At 38.9% G+C, this 21,322-nt stretch overlaps 1 protein-coding gene across 1 annotated transcript in view; it reads right to left on the bottom strand.

Moving 5' to 3' along the window:
- The window catches only part of SHC4 (SHC adaptor protein 4), a 156,082-nt gene that overhangs the window by 25,150 nt on the left and 109,610 nt on the right, over positions 1-21,322 (bottom strand). The window contains exons 7-9 of the mRNA XM_036735874.1: positions 7,077-7,203; positions 5,045-5,216; positions 3,650-3,710 (exon numbers count right to left, since the gene is read on the bottom strand). Coding sequence (XP_036591769.1) covers positions 3,650-3,710; positions 5,045-5,216; positions 7,077-7,203 — 360 coding nt within the window. The remainder of the gene's footprint in view (positions 1-3,649; positions 3,711-5,044; positions 5,217-7,076; positions 7,204-21,322) is intronic.

Raw genomic sequence — 21,322 nt, 5'->3', positions numbered from 1 at the left:
CACACATTCTGAGCCCTTCCCTCTTCTCTCAGGTGTCCCCGTGTCAGGATCACAGAACCTTTGTAAGTCCTAGGACCCTGACATTGGAGAATCTGGAATTTTGATTAAAAGTTGTACCAAGGAATTTTTGTTAGGATGGTATTTAAAATCCACCTTAAAAATTTAGGCATATCCCAACTTTATCCCAAATATACCTAGGTTGGCTTTCATAGATTATTGATCTAAAGTTGGAGAAGACCTCAGGGGCTTGAATAGTTCATTGTAGTTTCTATCTATCTCTCTATCTTAAGGTAGTCACCTTACTACAACTACCACCGCTGGACTTGGAGTCAAGAAGACCTGAATTTTAAACCTGCCCCAGGTTGTGTTTGTCCTTCGTTCTCAAAGAGGACCATAACATCAGAGAAATGATGACATGACTTGCAGTTGACTTTGATTTGAGTGAGGGAGGGCTATGCAAGGTCACCAGACTCACTTTCTCCTCCAGAGCCGTCTGGGTCCAGTGACCAGATAGATATTCATCAGGAAGACTGGAGATGGCCCAGGATGCAATGGGAGATGCTGGCCCTTGTAGGCTCAGGCCTTTTCATGTACTCAAAGTGAGTACATGCCCATTCAGTAAATAGGTCTCATTAAGAAGTGAGTCAAGGGATGGGCCCTTTAATTAGAAAAAAAATTAAGCTGGGAGGGGAAGACCCTCAGGGTTGCTGTTTCAAAGAGAAACAGTTACCACTGACATTCACCCTAAGCCAGAAGGGCCCAAAAATACAGCCATTAAGTGGAGTTTGGGCAGGGACCCATTGTGGTCCAATCTATAAGCTTCAGAGTGAACTGGGTTTAAGGTTTTATGAAAGAAAGAAAGAAAGAAAGGAAGGAAGGAAGGAAGGAAGGAAGGAAGGAAGGAAGGAAGGAAAGAAGGAAGGAAGGAAAGAAGGAAGAAGGAAGGAAGAAAAAGAAATCTAGCCAGTAAACCCCAAGTTAAGTGGGCAGCTTCTGGCCATCAAAATTTGTTACTAGATGTGTGACCCTGGGCAAGTCACTTAATCGCTCTCTGTCTTAGTTTCCTCTTCTGTAAAATGAGAGGGCTGGGACTGGATGGCCTGTAAGATCCAGCCCTAAATCTATGATCCTATGAATTTATCCAAACCTATCTTGGACTTATTAGTGTTTTCAGCCTAGGCTATCTGCTGAAAGAATGAGTTCTATTGCTTACCACCTACTGAATTTAGCTCATACTTCCAGAGCTTTTCAGTAGGGTAAGATCACACTTATTGATTTATTTCCAGTATCAGTACCCTTCCTGATGATGATCCTTGGCGATGCATTATCACACTGAATCAACATCTACAAGGAATGAGGAGTATACCCTGAATAATAAATCTGCATTCTGGGTTATAAGTGATGGCTAAGAACCAATAATTTAATAAATATAGTTTAGAGCATTTTCCCGTAAAACTCATTACTACACATCTGTTAAATTTAAAACACAGCTGTCATATTTCTGTCCAATCACAATGTCTTGTAAGATTAGTATACAGTTTTTCTCCAAAGGCTTAGCATTTGACAGTCTCAAAGTGGGGGATCTTCAAGCTTGAAAAGTTTTCTGTGTAGTAAATGATCTCCCATATCATTAGTACTCAAATACTCCAGTGAATGTGGTCTCTCCTCACTCCAACAGTGCAGCATGCACCCCATCTATGCATGCTATCAGACATGACTCTTGCCATGTCCTCCCATCAATTCACCAACAGGAGACCATCAAACATGGTGGAGGCCTCCCTCATTTTTTCTTAACATTGTAACTATATCAGAGGAGCACGTGGACCGTCTGGCAGTTATCTCTTATCCTCTCCATGGGACCAGCACACCATTTTCATGTTTACACTTCTCTCATAACATCCTTTACTCCTTTTCCATTTTTTATATAACGTTTTGTTGCCTACACACCACCATTATGTACCTTTCCATTGTTCTGAGGGTGATTTTCAATTTCAACTCTTTGTAGACTATAGTTGTTTGGTAACTCATAGCCATACAGCAGCACTGGAAGGTCATTGGATCTTAGAACTGGGAGCTAAAAGGAACCTTAAAGGTCAGTCATCTTGTCTGATTAAAAAAATATTAAATAAGATCTCTTCAAGCACTGGTTCCTGGGGGAGGGGGAGGTCATACTTTTTATATGATCCCCATTTAGAGTAGCATCTATTTATTCTTACTTTCTCAGTGAGTTAGCATTGGGACTATGGATGGAATGTGACCTTGAAGCCAGGAAGATCTGAGTTCAAGTCTTGACTCTGAAATATACTGGCTGTGTGACTTTCAATGCTCCAGGCAGTTCTCTAAGACTATGAATTGGAGAGAAGGTGCTAGCCAGCTTTGGTAAAAGAAGTTCCTCATTAAGAGCTCATTAGAATAATAAAATCACAGATCTAGTCTTTATCTCTTTGTCAAACCATGAATAGGACTACAGATTGCCATGGCACATTCATCCAAGGGTAAAACAGTGCATAGGGTCTGCTAAGCACAGAGGCAACTATACTTCATGGTGGGGGAGACTTTAGGGGAATGTGAGGTGTGAAGAGCTTACCAACAGGAACTGTGCCTATGAAAGAACAAGCCTGTCAATATGGATCCATGACCAAGAAACACTATAGATCAACCATTGTCCTGAAGACCATGAGGGAGGCTTGTCATTTATGCATATATAGCCAGCAGAGACAATCCATTAAATGGTCAATGATTACCTCAAGAGAAGTGCGTAAGCTAAATCTAGGTCCTGGTGCAGAGCTACAGGTCAACCATTGGAAGACACATACAACAGGAACACAATTGGATTTCCAGGGTTTGACAGTCTTGCATACTAAGCTTCACTAATCTCCTGACTGCCTGAGGAGTAGCACTATGCTCTCCTCTCTGCTGCCAGAGGAGCGTTTAACACTAGGCTGTCACCTCTGCTGCCTGAAAAACAATAGCGATAGGCTCTCATCTATGCTGCCTGAAAAGCTGTGTAACCCTAGGCTCTCAACTCTGCTGCCCAAGGAGGAGAAGCACTAGGTACAACTCTCCAGTCATCTGGAATAACAATACAGCTAACTGCTCTTGCAGGAACACCACACAGACTACAGATGGCTGATTGAATTAATATTTGCCAATTATTACTTTTCGAACATCTGCAGTATTTTCACAGGAGACCACCAAAGTTCAGAACAAGAAAGTTTTCTTTGCTGTAGCCAAGTCACAACCGACATGGATTATTGCTAACTCGCACCTAAGAGTTTTTAATAAGACATTTTCAGGGTGGGCATTAAGTTTTTCTTCTGAATAACATTCCCTTTTAGAAAGTTCTCTTCTGGCTCAAGCAGAGGAAGCTTCTTTCTGCCTGAGAGACAGCATTTAATGTGTAAAAATAATGAGACGCTCCATAAAGTAGTATGACCAGCACGGCAGGTACCCAAGTGCAAGCAAAACCTGCAAGCCTTCCAAGAGACACATATGAGGGATTTTAAGGCCTTCCTCCCTGTGGGGCCTGCAGCCAAAGGAGTCTATGAATGGATATACACAGAGCAGGCTTTTCCATGGAGGGCTAAAGGTAAAGGACCACACCCTTCCCTATGGCTTGAAGTACAAAACTGGAACCAATTTCACCTACCTATTGCCTTGCTGGGTTCTAAGCAGTTTTCATATACACTGCTACATTTGGGGTTCCGGGGCTGCAAGAATGAGAAAAACATAAAGCAATCACAAAAATAGCCCTCTGCAAAAAGCTTAAAAATGCACCGATAATCCTCTAGTAATAAACAATGGACTATTCTTGCCTGACTCATGTGTCTAAGGTGAGAGAAGGAACCTTGGACTCTAAGCTAGGAGCTTTGACCACAGGACATTGGTCTAGGGGGGCTGGTCAGAAGCTATAGGGAAGGCTATGCTAGCTGAAAAGGGCCTCTGTGAATTTATAATCTGCTTAGAAGGCCATGTTCCAAGATTTTCCAGAAGTCCATCCAGATCCTAGATAGAGACACTTTGGTTTTTAGGACACCTAGGCAAATAATGGACAGAGGGCAACTTGTCTCTCACCTGGAGATCCTTATTACCAGCTTTGTCTGAAAAGGTCTGGAGTTAGCCTTCTCTAAAGATAAGGGCATAGATTAAGTAACCCCTTGAAGTCTCTTCCAATCTCATAATTTTATAAGAAATAATTTCTCATGTCATGTACAATTTAGACACTAATGTAGATATGGGGAAAATAGGGATGGGGAAATATATAGATATGGGTGGAAAGAAAAGTAAATGAAAGTTATATCATTCTGAAATTATTCATAGGATTATATTGTTAGAACTGGAAGGGAAATCTGAGTTCATCTAATCCAACTCTCTTTTTGTGGGTAAAGAAACTGAGGCCCAGAGAAATCAAGTGACTTGCCCAGCATCACACAGGTATTAAGTGGCAGAGCTGGGATTTGAACTGAGGTCCTCTGACTCCAAATCTAAAGTTCTTTCAAAAGAATAAATAAATAAAGGAAAGAGAGATGTTTCAGCTGCCATTACACATAAGATGCTAGAGTCAGTTTTGACAATGGCTTGCTCTGTGATCTTTAATCAAGCATGTAATCTCAGGCCACCTAGGTGGCACAGCGTATAGCGCACCAGGCCTGGAGTCAGGAAGACCTGAGTTCAAATTCAGCCTCAGACACTAGCTGTGTGACCCTAGGCAAGTCACTGAACCCTGTTTGCCTCAGTTTCCTCATCTATAAAACGAGCTGGAGAAGGAAATGGCAGACCACTGCAGTATCTTTGCCAAGAAGACCCCAAATGGAGTCATAAAGATTGAACAACAATAATCTTTGGACTTCGATTTCACTATTTATAACATGGAGGAAAAGAATTTTTTTTTTTTAAAGAATTGGGATTGAACTACTGTAGTTAGCCCCTAAGGTCCCTAAATCTATCGTCCTATGACTTTTGAAACTGGAAAATGAAATAGGCTAGAGTAGACGTAATAACAAAATACCACCACTAGTTCCAGCAAAAAGAAAGACTTCCTTACTGAGCAACATAGCTTTTCACATTGTATTGGGCAGTAAGTTCTTCGCTCTGGGGTCTGAACTTTCATTCGGGCATCTAAAACACCACCAGCAGGCGGCTGCTTCCCTGGAATTTCATTGTAATACTCATGTTCTTCTTTTTCTTCCGTATCGTCCTCAACATTCACCTCCTCCCTGCAAAGAGGGAAAACAACCAACACACTAGGTCAGGAATTAAAATACTAGTAGACATGCAAAAGGAATAGATAACATCAGGGAGAGTCAGCCAGGTCTTGATGAGAGCAAACAACAAATTCACACTGCCTATTTCCATTGGTCTAGAAGCAATGACTATATTTTACATAATTATAACTTTAAATAGTGCAAATCTGAATACCTAGGACCACTTTGGGGGATTCATTATTCCTACTAATAAGGACCTACCTTATTATTTGTATAAACAGATTTTGCTCTGATAATTTAGAACCTCACAAGGTGCTTTGCACACAACAGTTAAATAAATGTTTTTGAATGAATGAATGAAGCTATAAATCTACAGCTTTACTGACACTGTGACAAACAGTTGAATGGAAAAAAATCAGATGGAAAAATTTAGCTTTCACTGGCTTATTGAAATGGTGATAGCCAACAAATGATGCAGCAAATGATGTTTCACACAGTCCTCTGTTAATTATTAAAAATCAAAACTCTTTAAAGGGTGGACATTTTGTCATAGGAAATATAAGAACATAAAGGTTTTCTGAGCTGCTCCAGGACATTTATTCTTCCAGAAGAATGCTGTCAGTCTCTTTCTAAAATGCTTTGTCCAAAGAACCAATATGGTTCTTTCAGTAGAAAGCCTAGCTCAGTTCATTAAATCAAAATAAGAAAAATGTGGGAGCTATAGCCAGTTATCTTGTCGGCATAAATCTGGATGAAGTATATAGGGTTTATAAAGAAATATTAAAACCATATGTAACATGTGGGTAGGATTTATAAAAAACATGCATTTGTTTTTAAATTGAATAAGGGTACAAAAACAAATGCATTTTTCTTCCAAATGTGAGTGAGTAAAAGTTTTGTGTTTTTTTTTTTAAAAAAAACAATAAACCTAATCTCCTTTAGACTTAAGTGATGTCACTGACAGGTCACACCACTTGGGCTTATTACACTCCAACAGAACGATGGCATTGACTAACATGCATCTGATCTCCTAGAACAAACTAAAGACCAAGGAGTTCTTGAACTCCCTTGCTGTTCCTCTCTAAAGGAAGATTTTCCATGCCAGGGTTTATTTGAACAAGAATGAAAGTGACAGATTATAGGGAAAACCCTACATATAAAAGCGCCTGAGAATTTACTTTCTCAGGCTTAAATGATGAGATACCCAGGCTCATGTCCTGTTCCACATGTGGTAGCATCTGACAGGACAGAAAGATTGTTTCCATTCCAAGTTGCTGAGCCATGGATAGCATGACTAGATCTTTCCATCACAACCTGTTCAACTAGAGACATGGTTTAGAAGGAACTGACTTTTTTTTTAACTTTGCAGAATGCAAAAGTAATGTAGATGAAGACTCTTAGAAAACTGAACATCACTGTGCAAATATAACGCATACACATCATATTATAGTTCATGTTGATCTAGCTTTAAGATTTGCAAAACACTTTATGTATATTATCTCATTTGATCTTCATTGTTATGGATTATCTTTGTTCTTGAGTTTTTGACTGCTATGTCAAAGAACATGGGGGATGAAGGGAGAAAATGGGAGAATTTGTTGGTTTTTTTAAATTAAGCTATTAAAGAAAAACACAGCATCTGGATTAAATTAGAGTCTACCACCTTGTTCACAAAATTGGAAAATAATATCAAGATGGGTATAGACAGAAGAAGAATTAGAAATACATAGACACTTTGTGTCTGATACAACACCTTCACGTATGGGAAAAATATAAAACACATTGTTTGTGAGCCACTCTACATAAACCACATTTTATCTGAAAGAAAAGCAGAACATAGTAAGTCAAACAATTACAGAACACTTGGCTGACCTTTCACCGGGAATATTCAAAGACGAAGGATTTTTCAAATACTCTTTAAATCGGAGTTCAAAAGCCTGCCCTATGGTATTTATGACATCTTGAGCCATTCCACTGGGACATTCCAATATGTGGCAGGCTGTAAGAAGGAGTGAAAAAAGAGTACATTACTAGGGGTCTTCTATAAGAGAGGAAACATTAATTCAAAATATTATCAGAAGAAATCTCTAGGCAAGTAAGAGTCTCTCTTTTTCTTGGGTTTCCATAAGCTCCTTTCATCTCTGAAATGTTATAATGAATACCACATATTTCACTTCATACTGAAGCATCACACTCCATAAAAGCATACTTACTTCCATTCTTCAGGAATACATGATTTTGCCAGCATGGGGATTCTTTCTACTGATGCTTGCTACCTGTGCAATCTCAGGCAAGTTACTGAACCTCTCTTGATCTCGGTTAACCTCATCCATAAAATGAGGGGGTTGGACCAAATGACAGTGAGTTCCCTTCAAGCTTTAGGTCTCTGATCATATGACACTATGATTGATGTAATTTCCACCTCTTCACACCTTAACACAGTTTTTGTGAATTGCTGGGGCCAAAAAACCCCAACGTCACCTGGTGATTAACCGTCTTGTGAGTAGCCTCTCCAGATTTCACTAAACTGGTTCTCTGAGGACAGATATGTAGCCTATTGCCAGGACCATCCTCAAAGCCTTGGAGCTTGATAGAGCTTGGCAGAGCTCATGCTCCACTGGCATAGTCTTCAAGAACCCAAGGTCACCTTCACATCATGACCAGGCACTGAAGACTCTGGTAGACACAGTGTGGGCCAGGTGTGCTCAGACGCGTTGGCACACCTGGTGCTTACCGTATGTATGTCTTTGAGAGGAAACCATAAAAGAACACATATGATGCTTTAAAATTCCTGAAGCACTTTCCATCCAAATATCTCAAGGCATTTTATGAATTTTGCTCTTGGGTCTGGTTTTCTTATGTCTCTTTTCCAGCAGGAGAAAACAGGTGTGGAATGAACATATGATTTGCATAAATCAATGTAAGCCTTCTTACTATTTTTCTGGTATTCAATGCTATAAACTTCAAGTCAAGCTCCAATTGGGTAATAATTATTTGTTCTAGGACCTTTCAAAAATCCATTTAATATATTTGAAAAAGAAGTTATAGGTACAGGACTAGCTCTGCACAAGCAGAAGAGGATAAAGACAACTATAGAACACTATTAAATTCAAATTAGCAATATTCTCCAAGGTTAAAAAAGCAAGCAGGTTACTGGGATGCATAAGTAAGAGTTCATTACCTAAGAACTGAGTTAATCTTCCCTCTATATTCACCACTGATCTTTATTAAACAAGGCATTCTGTTGAGTCTCATGTTTTGCAGATGAAGTGTTTAAAACAATTATGGAAGATGGTGGAGAAAAGGTAGCAACTCACCTGAGCTTTCCCCATAACCCCTATGAACACCCCGAAATAATGCCATAAAACAATTCCTGAAGCAGCAGAACCCACAAAAGGACAGGGTGAAATAATTTTCAGCCAAAGACAACTTAGAAAGTCAGTAAGAAAGGTCTATCACACATGGTAAAAGTGGAGCACAATACAGTGCAGGCCATGCCAGCTCAGACTCAGTCTCAGAAAACCAATAGCAGGCCTTGGGAGCCACTGAATCAGCAACGACAGCAGCTGCCTCTGGTTCTCTCAGTGCATAGACAGTAAGGGGGTTGAACAACTGGTCAGAAGGAGATTACAGAGGTCTCTTTGCTAGCATTGAGACAGGACTCTGTTTCTTTGCCCATACTCACATCTAGGTCATAGTTCTGGGTGGCACTCCCAGAGCAAAGAGGAGCACTAGCAGACCAGAGCTTGCAGCCACAGTGGAGGAGGGATCCTCCTCACAGTTCCAGGACAGAAAACAGTGCTTGTGGTTGTTCACAGACCAGAGCACAGGCCAGGAGAGTAGTAAACACACCTCTCCTTAGGTCATACCACCTTAAGAAAACTGAAAACTTATAGGTCTCTAGAAGTATCTCTGAAAACAGCTGCACAAAACCCCTGAAGCTTGGGAGAGTGTATCCTCCACCCTAGAAGTAGAGTTCTACTTTAACAAAGAGTTAAAAATCAAGAAATAGGCTGGGAAAATGAAATTCTGACTGTAGAAAGTTACTATAGTAACAAGAAAGATCAAAATACACTCACAAGAAGATAATAAAGTCAGAGCTCCTACATCCAAAGCCTTCAAGAAAAATATGAATTAGTCTCAAGCCATGAAAGAGCTCAAAAAGGATTTGGAAAATCAGGTAAGAGAAGTAGAGGAAAAATTGGGAAAATAAATTAGAGTGATGAAGAAAATCATGAAAAAGGAGTCAACAGTTGGTAAAAGACATAAAAAATACTGAAGAAAATAACACCTTAAAAAACAGACTAGACCAAGTGGTAAAAGAGATCCAAAAAGCCAATGAGAAGAACTACTTAAAAAGCAGAATTAGCCAAATGGAAAAAGAGGCATAAAAATTCATTGAAGAAAAAAAGACTCCTTAAAAAGTAGAAATGAGCACATGGAAACCAATGACTTTATGAGACATCAAGAAACAATCAAACAAAATCAAAAGAATGAAAAAATAGAAGACAATGTGAAATGTCTCATTGGAAAAACAACTGATCTGGAAAATAGATCCAGGAGAGATAATTTAAAAATTATTGCACTACCTGAAAGCCATGACCAAAAAAAAGTCTTTCAAGAAATTATCAAGGAAAACTGCCCTGATATTCTAGAAACAGAGGATAAAATAGAAATCAAAAGAACCTACCAATCACCTCCTGAAAGAGATCCAAAATGAAAACTCCTAGGAATACTATAGCCAAATCCCACACACAGCTACCAGGTTGAGGAGAAAATGTTGCAAGCAGCCAGAAAGAAACAATTCAAATAACATGGAGCTACAGTCAGAATAACACAAGATTTAGCAGCTTCTACATTAAATATTTGGAGAGCTTGGAATATAACATTCTGGAGGGCAAAGGAGCTAGGATTACAACCAAGAATTACCTTCCCAACAAAATTGAGTATAATCCTTCAGGGGTTGTGGGGGTGGGGGGAAGGGAATGGATATTCAATGAAATTGAGGACTTCCAAGCATTCTTGAAGAAAAGACCAGAGCTGAACAGAAAATCTGACTTTCAAATACAAGACCCAAGAGATGCATAAAAAGGTAAATAAGAAAGAGAAATCATAAGGGAATCAATAAGGTTAAACTGTTTACATTCCTACATGGGAAGATGATACTTGTAACATATAAGAACTTTCTCATTATTAGGACAGTTAGAAGGAATAGATATAGACAGAGGGCACAGATGTGAGTTGAATATACATGGATTATATCTAAAAAAATTAAAATTAAGGGGTGAGAGAGAAATGGGAAAGGGAAAGGGAGAGGTACAAAGGTGTAAATTATCTCACATAAAAAAGGCAAGAAAAAACTTTTACAGTTTTTTACAGGGGAAGAGGGGGGAGATGAGGGGGAGTAAGTGAACCTTACTCTCATTAGAATTGGCTCAAAGAGGGAATAACATACATGCTCAATTGAGTATAGAAATCTGTCTTACCCTATAGGAAAGTGGAAGGGGAAAGGGATAAGAGAAAGAGGGGAGTGATACAAAGGAGGGCAGATTGGGGGAGTGGGTAGTCAGAAGCAAAACACTTTTGAGGAAGGGCAGGGTAAAAGGAGAGAGAATAGAATAAATGGGGGGGGCAGGAAATAGGATGGAGGGAAATACAGTTAGCAATGGTAACTGTGAAAAAAATTGAAGCAAGTTTCTCTAATAAAGGCCTCATTTCTCAAACATATAGAAAACTGAGTCAAATTTATAAAAAATAAGAGCCATTCCCCAATTGACAAGTGATCAAAAAATATGAACAGTTTTCAGATGAAAGAATCAAAGCTATCTAAAACCATATGAAAAAAATGCTCTAACTCAATGTTGATTAGAGAAATGCAAATTAAAACAATTCTGAAGTACTACCTCATACTATTAGATTGGCTAATAGGACAGAAAAGGAGAAAGAGAAATGTTGGAGGAGATGTGGGAAAAATAAGACATTAATGCACTGTTGGTGGAGTTGTGACCATTCTGTAGTGCAATTTGGAACTAGGCTCAAAGGGCCATAAAAGCCTTTGACCTAGCAATACCACTACTAGGTCTATGTCCCAAAAAGGAAAAGGACCTATATGTACAAAAATACTTACAGTAGCTCTTTTCTTGTGGAAAAGAATTGGAAATTGAGGAGATACCCATCAATTGAGGAATGGCTGAACAAACTGTGGTATGTGATTATGATGGAATACTGTTGTGCTATAAGAAATGAAGAGCAGGATGTTCTCAGAAGAACCTGGAAAGACTTATGTGAGCTGATGCAAAGTGAGATGTACTATGCACAAAGTAACAGCAACATTATAAGATGTTCAACTGTGAATGACTTAGCTATTCTCAGCAATACAATGATCCAAAACAACTCTGAAGAACTTAGGATGGAAAATGCTACCCATTCCCAGAGAAAGAATTGATGGTGTCTGAATACAGATTGAAACATACTTTCTTTTAATTTTATTTTTCTTGAGGGTTTTTTTGGTTTGGTTTTTTTTTTGGACTATGCTTTCCTTCACATGACTGTTATGAAAATGTTTTGCATAAGTACACATGTATAACCTATGTTGAACTGTTTGCCTTCTCAATGAGGAGGTGAGGAGGGAGGAAAGAAGAGAATTTGGAACTCAAAGTTTTAAAAATGAATGTTAAAAATTATTTTTACATGCAACTGGGGAAAAATAAAATACTAAATAAATTTTAAAGAAGATTTTACAAAAAATAAAAACAAAAAAATACTGAAGTATGACATGAATAATTTGGAAAGAATCCCAACTAGTTTAGCAAAACAATTCAAGGTTCAGAAAATAGACTTTATGAGAAAAGACTAAAGAGTATTAATATATGTTGGTTGGAGTTTGAAGAACAAGGGAGGACTTGCTGAATATGTGAAAGAACATTGCATCATGAGCTGCTAGCTATTCTTAGAGGATAGAAAAAGATGGAATTAGCTTAAAGTATATCTAGGTAGACCAAGGAAGAAGGTGTTGATTATTATAAGGTTCATCTCTTAACTTGAGGGATATCAGTAAAAAGCATACTGGTCTGGAAGTTGGGAGAAGTGGGTTCTAGTCTCTGGCCCCTAACAACTATGTGACCTTGGGTAAGTCAATACTTTCAATAAGTATTTATTAGCCATCCGCTATGTTTTAGGCATTATTCTAGATCATGGGATTACTTACTCCTCTAGACCTTAGTTTCTCATCTGTTATATGAGAAGAAGGGACTAGATGTTCTCTAAGGTCCCTCCATTGTCTACCTCTAAGAAATACTAGATGCTGGAATACATCATCAAGGAAATTGTATGATCTTTTTGGAGTCCTTAAAGAAAAGGATAGACATTTATCTTTCTGAAGTGATTTTTAATTGCAATCTGACCAAGAAGGAGGATATTAGATGACATGACTCCCAAGGACCTATGATTTTATGTATGCCCATTTTATCTATGCCCATGATTTTAAACTTTACTTTGCATTGATAAAGATTATAGTCATATAGAAAAGAAGTCAGCCCATTTAACTTTTATAGAGTTTGAGAATAGTAGCTCTCATAAATGTTTCCCAATTTTCATTTTGCAAAACTTTAGGATATTTCCACTTATCTCAAGGAAGGTTGCAAAATTCTCATAACTGAATTAGTTTTGATTCATTCTAATTCTAAAAGCAAATCTACATCATTCAGCATTTTAAGGACAGATGGTATGTGAAATCAACTGATAAGCTTCTAGTCACTTAGTCATTGAAATTTCCTGCTCCTTGACTGTATTTTTTAAAAAATCATAGGTTTTGATATAGGATTGGTAGTTAAATCTATTGCCATAATTATGGAAATCCAATTAGGAATACAGAAAATGTAAGCTCTGTAAGAGCTGTTTTTCACCTAGCACAGTGCTTTGCTCAATAATAGGCATTTAATGCATGCTTGTTGAATTTGAATTAAATGTTTTAACATTATCTCTATCAATGTACATCTTTGTTCCCCAAAAGGGTAATTTAAAAAAAATCTACCTTTGCTGTGGGCCTCATTGTAAAATTAGTTTCTTTAACTGTACTTTGAGATCCTTCCACTGAATGATTTGTAAGGTATGTCCAAAATTGAACATTCTATGAATGTCTTAGACTTTTCCTTCAACTCAAACCAAGGATTCTGTTAGCTACCTGCTACTTTGTGACCTTGGGCAAATATTTAACCTTCAAGGCCTGTTTCCTTATCTTTAAAAGTAAAAAGTTTAGACTGAATAACCTCTAAGTTCGACTTCTGGTTTTAAAAATTCTATGAGCTATTAACTTTTTAATTTATTTCCTTACTTCTAATGTATTTCTAAATCATCTTGTAGAATGCTGTCTCTGGCCCTTATGATTTTGCCCACCTCCAAATGCTTTAAGTAAGGGTTACAAACTCATCTTAGCTGAGGTAGCTGGGAAAGCAATTGGACAATACAACTATTGCTATGTTTTCTTTAGGAAATGAACAAAATTAAGTTTTTAATTCATTAGACTAAGGCACACATATTCATTACCACAAACATCCTTGCAAAGGAGTCTTGTTTCCCTGGAAGGATACTTCTTCCTATTTAACCCTAAAGGAATGATCCTACCTAACTCAGATGTCAATAGTTTAAGTATTTATGATGTACTTGATGAGGGCACAGTCTCTGGGAACCCCTTGAACTCTCCTTGAATCCTCCCACTTGATCTGGCCTTGGCCTGAGGCTATAACCATTAGGCCCAAATGCCTACCATGATCCTCCCACTTGAGTATTGCTACTCCACCCACCTAGATCAGACTTTAATCTAAAATTAATTCTTGCCCCTTGTGTTCCATTCAAGCTAAATTGGGTGGAGGTAGATCTTCTGTCTAGGTTGCCCAAGGCTGTGAGTAGTCTGGGTATAGAGGTAATTTCTTTGTCCAAGAGTGTACATGAGGTCACTCTCCCAGCCCTTCATTAAACTAAGTCCATCTATGATTAATTGTTAACCAATCAGAATTGATTGCCACCCACTTTTCCAAGGGCATATAAACCCTGAGCCTACTGCCTTGATTTTCTTTGGTCCATGAGAGAGAAGGCAAATTGATGGGGTATAGGTTCTGGGAGCCCCCTTGAACTCCCCTTGAATCTTCCCACTTGATGAGGTGTTTGCCCAAGACCATAACCCTTTCATTTTTGCTAAGCCCAAATCTTGTTACTCTTAACCTAGCCTAGCCCTTCACTGTCTGGCTACTTCCCACCTTTGATCCTATTAAAATATCTAGGACCAAATCTGTTGTCCTTAAACTAACCTAGCCCTTCATTGTCTGTCATCTCCAGGTAGCCTTCAGCTATGTTCCACCCTTAATCCCATTCCTGGAGTCTGACCTCTAGTCACCCCAGTCCCATCAAGATCCTCCTTAGACTCCTCCTCAAGACCCTCCCTAAACCCCTCCTCCAATCACCCCAGAACCACCTGTAGATCTCTCCCACAGCTTTTCTGTATATGTCTCACCTTGCCTGTATGAAGGTGCTCAGATTCAACCTACTTCAGATTGAATCTGGCCCACTTGTCAAAATGAGTGTCACAAATGGTGAGATCTCTTAAGACTCTACCCAACATGGTGAACCTTTAATTAACTTTGTTTCTCTTTGGCTGAAAGAAGGCTTGAGTCACAGTACATGCAGTACCTGGTGTGTTGGTATTTTGGGGTCTTGAGCACCCCTAAACCTCAACATATAGTTCCCTGACCTTATCAAAATGACTATTCCTTTTATTAATAAAATGCTAGTGTTAATTAATAAAATTATCAATTACCCAGAAACTATGTCTCTCAAACTTTTCAAATGACAGAGTTTCTGATTCATTCCTTCATTCAACATTCATTAAAAGACCTCTGGGTGAAAAGTATAGTTTTCCTAACTAAATAAGGTCTTTGAGGACAAGTACTCTATCTTCTATTCATATTTCCATTTCTTCCCCCAACTTCTTCCCACCTTCACCCCATCCTGACACTAATGATATGAGTATTAACTAAACACTCACCAAATATTGTTGACTTCAAGACTCTGCTCAAATGCTGCCTTCTTCATGAGGCATTTTCTGATTCTTCACATCATCAGTGCCACAACTACATATTTTGTATATATCCTTTTACTTAACTGTGAACATGTTGTATCCCTCCAGTAGGAATATAAGTTCCTTGAAGGCATATACTGTATCATTTTTGTATTTGTAACCCCAGCACCTGCATAATTGGCTTTTAATGAACGCTTGTTGGTTTGACTGATGGTGTAAACCCAGAGGACAGCTTAGGACCATGATCTCATCCTGGATGGCCAGTTACTCTGGTCAAATAGAATGGGGTCTTAAAATACAGTTAGCCTATTTACCAGTAAAAAGTCATGACCAAAAAGCCTTCCTTGGGATAAAGAAAGTAAGCTCAAGATTGCTTAGTCCTATACATGTGAGGAAAGAGGAATAAATGTAACAAACCTATAGATGTATTAGAAGTAGAGGGTCCTAAGCAGAAATTCCCAAATTAGAGTTCCATTTGACAGTGTTACTATAATACTACTGCCTGAGGCCTGAACTGTGGGTTCCATGTCTAGCATTTTTCCTGACTTCAAAGAACCTGGGCTCTTCTCATTTGCCTTGTAAACTAAGCAAACTCAACATTCCAGTCTTAGAGGTCGGGGCTAATGTGTAGTAGAAAAAGGCACTGGATTAGAAGTCCAAAAGGTTTGGGTTCAAGTTCTGACTCTGATATTTATTATCTTGTGACCTTGGGCAAATCAGTTACCTCTCTGGGCTTCAGTTTCCTCATTTACAAAATAAAGAATGGGGCTAGATGACCTCTAAGATCCCTTCTAGCTTTAAATAGATGATCCAGTAATCTAGATGTCAGGCCTATCTTTCTTTTTCTACTTATTTTTGAAATAAATTTTTATTGATATCTTTTATCTTTACATTGCTTGCATTTCTCCTTGTATCTTTACCCTTCGCCCTTCCTGGAGAGCTAATTCATACAACAAAGAATTTCCCTTTTCTTTTTAATTTAACATGTTGGAGAGGGGAGGGGCTAAGAATTGTTTTGTCGACTAATAAGGAACTAGGTCAGACTTTTTTTTTTTAACTATTACTTTAAAAATTCAAATTCTCATTAGGAATCCAGAAAAACTGGGTTTCAAAGTCAGCCATTAGGTGGTGCTGTGGGATTAGGGCAGGAACTACCACATGCCTCTTATCTGTTCCACACCACTTTTCATAAACCTCCTGCCCCATCTGGGCAGAGGTCAGCCTATGGCTAAGCCAGTCTTCCTACATGTCATCAGTATAGCTGATACAAATGTACAAATACCCTAGAAATATAAAGGCATGAGTCAATTTTAATATGGCGCAGTGGTTATTGTTTTGTCCACTAGGGGATTCAAATTCAAAGTGTTAATCAATATTTCATGAACTTGTGGGAAGGATAGAAGGACATAAAGATGATTTTTCTTTTAAATGCTGTCTTCAATCTACTCCTTCCTTTTCATTCCCATGGCTACTTTATCACCTCCCACCTCAACTACTGTGATTGCTTTTTAACTGGTCTCCTTGCTTCCATTCTCCCTAATTCATCATACAAACTGTTGCAGAGTAATCTTCCTAAAGTACTGCTTTGCACCATCTTATACGCTCCACACAGCTCTTCCCCTACACATTGAACATGAGATCCACATTACTCATGAAATAAAATCCCAGACTCTTTAGTCTGGTTTTTGAAGCCAAGGCTTTTAAAGATAAAAGTCAGGCCTCTATTTATCAGAGTTCTAACTAGGAATCCTGGAGGGTGGGGTATATTCAATTAAAGGGGAATAAGGTTATAGTGCAGGCAGACCCCATAAGAGAGTGTCTGACAAAGTGTGCAACCATGCTGAGAAGAGGGTGGCCCAACCCTTTCCCCCAATAATAATAACAGCTGCCAATTATATAATGTTTTGTTTTAATCAATCAATAAACATTTATTAAGCACCTACTATGTGCCAGGCTATGTGCTAAGAGCTAAGGATACAAAAAGAGGCAAAAAACAGTTCCTGCCCTTAAGGAGCAAAATACTTTACATATATTAATCTCATTTGATTCTGATAACAATCTTGTGAGACTGTTGCCATTATCCCAGTTTTATAGATAAGGAAACTTAGAGTGGTTAAGTGACTTTCCCAGGGTCACACAGCTAGTTAAAAGTCTGAGGTAGGATTAAAGGTGAGCTCTTCCTGACTTCAAACCTGCCCATCCAAAGTTTTTATAGATGGGAAAGGAAATATATGGGTTTCTGATGCCCTCTCAGTCATCTTTTTTTGGTGGTAATTAGGTCCAAGTGTTTTTTCCACACTTTTGCTCTCTTCCCCTCCTTCAGATATTCTCCAAATCAATTCATTAACTTCTCTCACCTTCATTATTTCACACCTAGTATGTATTGTTTCTTTTTGCATTTGGTCTAATTCAACTGTTTTTACATCTTTGTTTTCTTCCATGCTATTTCCACTTTGTCTATAAGCACATGTGGGATTAGGATATTAGAGAACCCAGTGCGGTTCATGCTCCCTAGCCTCCTTTAACTCATGACCCTGCTTTCTTCAGCAGTTCTGGAACCTGCCTTTCAACCCAAGCCCTGGACATGAGGGATGTAAGCTAGCAAAGGACCTCACAATACTGGAATAATTGTTTCTGAATCACCAGGAAGTGCAGTCTTGAGGGAGGAAGTACACACCCTTAGATGTCAGTGCCTGAGGCAAAGCCTATGCCATCCTGCCCTAGTTATGGCTCCATTACCTACCTTTCTGACTTTATTCCATTCCTCTTTGATGGGAAATCATCATTCTTGGCAAGTTGTACTGTTTCCCAAGCATGACATGTACATTTTTGCTTCACTGCTTTCCCTTATAGGGTTCTCATAATCTAGAACGTCCTCCCCACTCTACACTTTTTTCCAAATTCTAGCTCAAGTCTCACCTTTTCCATAAAGCCTTTTTCACTTGCCCCAGCCTGCAAATCACAGTATCTCTGAACCCCAGTAGAATTTATTCTCTGCACCATTTTTTGGTACTTAGAATATTTCTTTATTGGCCACTTAACATTGTTATTTGGAGTTTGGAATTTTCATGTACTTCATGTCCTTCTTCCATACTAGATTATAAATTACTTTTTTTTTTTTAAAAACCAGACCCATGATTTCATTGGGTAGGGAATTCTCCAGTGAGGAAACTCCCACTATCAATGCAGATCAGCAATAGTTATTCAACTTAGGGTCTCAGAGAGTTGGAGGTGGGGGGCAGTTTACTGAGAGGTTAATTTGCTTACTGTCATATAGACAGGTGAATTGAAATTCACATCTTCCTGACTCTAAGGTTGGGTAAGGATCTTGTGCCAGTATCTTGATACTTTTCTGAATCCCAAGTACCTAGGACTTCATAATAGGTCATCAGTAAAAGTTCAATGGTGATGACAAGGATGATAGGAAAGAGACATTTACATCTAGGATTTCCTATCCTTTTTAGTTTCAGGTTTAGGATTTAAACACTTTTGGTTCCAGGAAAGAACTAAATAGGGACTGGAATCTCAACTCACTACTGGTATCTCCCCCCGGTGGGAAAGTACCCTAGAGGACTACAATCCCTGAAGACAAGAGAAGCAAGGAAAGAATCCTGTCTACCTATCTCCCCTATCACAGGCATCTTGATGCTCCTTTGATTTAATCTTTTTGTCTGTTCTTGCCAGTGACAAAGTACATTCCACTTAGAGAAGCCTCTGTGGAGGACTGATGAGAAAGGGAATGGACTAACTTGGTTTTTATTTTCCATATCAGTAGTACAAACCTTCGGTAAACATGGACCTCCCTATTTCATCCTTGATATTAATGAACAGAAGGTCACAAAACAAGGTTATCCCTGTTGTTATATCTTCCAAGGAATCTAGTGTTAACTTTGACGTATGCCTTTGCTGCAGGAAAGGCTTGTAAGACACCATTCTACTCCACTTAATCAAAAGCTTTTTTGTAGTTCACAAACCATAAGTACAGTGGGATCTTGCATTTTCTACATCTCTCCATTAAGTATGTAATGGTAAATATGCATTCTTCTGTGGAGTGTTATTTGTGAAAAAGTACCTGTTCCCTTAGAATGCCTCATCCAGGAAGTTCTCAATGCATGAGTAGATTATTCTCCAAAAAAAATTTTTTATAGATGGGAAAGGAGATATATGAGTTACTGATGGTCTCTCAGTCATCTTTTTTGGTAACTGGGTCCAAGTGTTTTTTCCACACTTTTGCTATCTTCTCCTCCTTCACATATTCTCAAAATCAATTCATTAACTTCCTCCACCTTCATTATTTCACATCCAGTATGGATTGTTTCTTTTTGTACTTGGTCTAATTTAACTGTTTTTCCCATCTTTGTTTTCTTTCATGCTCTTTCCATTTTGTTTATAAGCACACCTGGGATTAGGATATAAGAGCCCCAATGTGTCTCATGCTCACCAGCAATGTTCGCCACCATCATGGAGGACATCCAATGTAGTGTCCAAGTCAGAAATAGATTCTCTATAGTTTGCAGATAGATGCAACAGTCTCCTAAATAAGCTCTATAAGCACTCAGATGAATTTGTTCTTACTAGCCAAATACACAAAAGCTAATGGATTAAGAATGCCTAAGGGCAGCTGGGTGGTACAGCATATAGAGCTCTGGGCCTGGAGTCACAATGACCTGAGTTCAAATCTGACCTGAGATAACTAGCTACGTGACCCTGGGCAAGTCACTAAACCCTGGTTGCCTCAGTTTCCTCATCTTGAAAACGAGCTACAGAAGACAATGGCAAACCATTCCATTATCTCTGCCAAGAAAACCCCAGATAGGATCATGAAGAGTCAGACATGACTGAAAAGTGACTGAACAATAAAGAATACCTATTATCAGGACAACGATATGCAGCTGAAGGAACAACATATAGAGGATATCCATTAATATACCATGTCTTGGGCATGATGGCATTGGACAGTGAGAAAGGCTCAGAATTAAATCAGAGGAGGACAGAGAATCAGATTGCCTTTGGGATTCTGCAATGTTCTTTTAATGACCTCGAGCTTCTCTCTGAAACAAAGGCTCATATTTTTAATCCCAGTAGCCCTCCATAAAACAGACACGGCTTTCCCCCTCCTTTTACAGGTATTGCCTGAATCTCAGGTATGCCAATCATGGTGTTTCTTCTACCTTTTAACCCCTCTAAGGGGTTAAACTCTAAGGCACCTGGAAGAGAAGAAAGGAGAAGATAGTACTGAGAGGACATGTGGACTTCAATGCTGTTGAAGGAATCATCTTGCTCAGAAGTCCTGGGCAAGATATTTTCCTGGAGCCAGCAGAGAATTGATTGATGGATTCCAAGGAAGTGGCAGGGCTGAGACTGACTCAGACAGCATCTGTTTTACAGTTGCTTTCTTCCTCCCTTCTTCCAAATCAATTCAATTTAGAAAACACTTATTAAGCACCCACTGTGTGCCATACACTCTGGCAGGCCCTGGAGATACAAAGACAAATATAATCTCTGCCCTCAAGGACCTTACATTCCCCTTCCATCAGCCCCTCAAAACAAAACAAATCTATCTGTGCCTCTTCTTCTGAATTCTAGTCTTGACACTTTGGTAAGACCTATTTTGGCTACTCCTTCGTTTCATCTCTAGAAGGGGAAGCTTGACTTCCTCACAATCCAAAATAGACCAAGAAGTAGAACTGAACCCTGTAGTCCTTTGAACAACAGGTGAACTTTGATTCCAAGCTTGGAATGGGGCAGTGGGGAGATTTTGACCACCTTCTTGCATCCTAATCTAGAATTCTGTCAACTTTGTTCAACTTTGTTTATCTCTCTGTTTCTCTCCCCTTTCTTTCTTTCTTCTTGTTCTCTCTCCTTTCTCTCTTCTTTCTCTTCTGTCTGTCTGTCTCTCACACATGCTCATACACACACACACACACACACACACACACACACACATTCGGCCCAAGCTAAAGGAGAATAGAATAAGACCTTAAACTAATGAATGGGCCCATAAAGTCAAACTGTCTGCCCCACTGGCTAGTAGCCAACCAAGCAG

This window comes from Trichosurus vulpecula, chromosome 8, assembly GCF_011100635.1.
Source record: "Trichosurus vulpecula isolate mTriVul1 chromosome 8, mTriVul1.pri, whole genome shotgun sequence".
Lineage (NCBI taxonomy): Eukaryota > Metazoa > Chordata > Mammalia > Diprotodontia > Phalangeridae > Trichosurus > Trichosurus vulpecula.
Note: the sequence above shows the minus strand (reverse complement) of the source record. Positions and strands in the feature narration are given on the sequence as shown.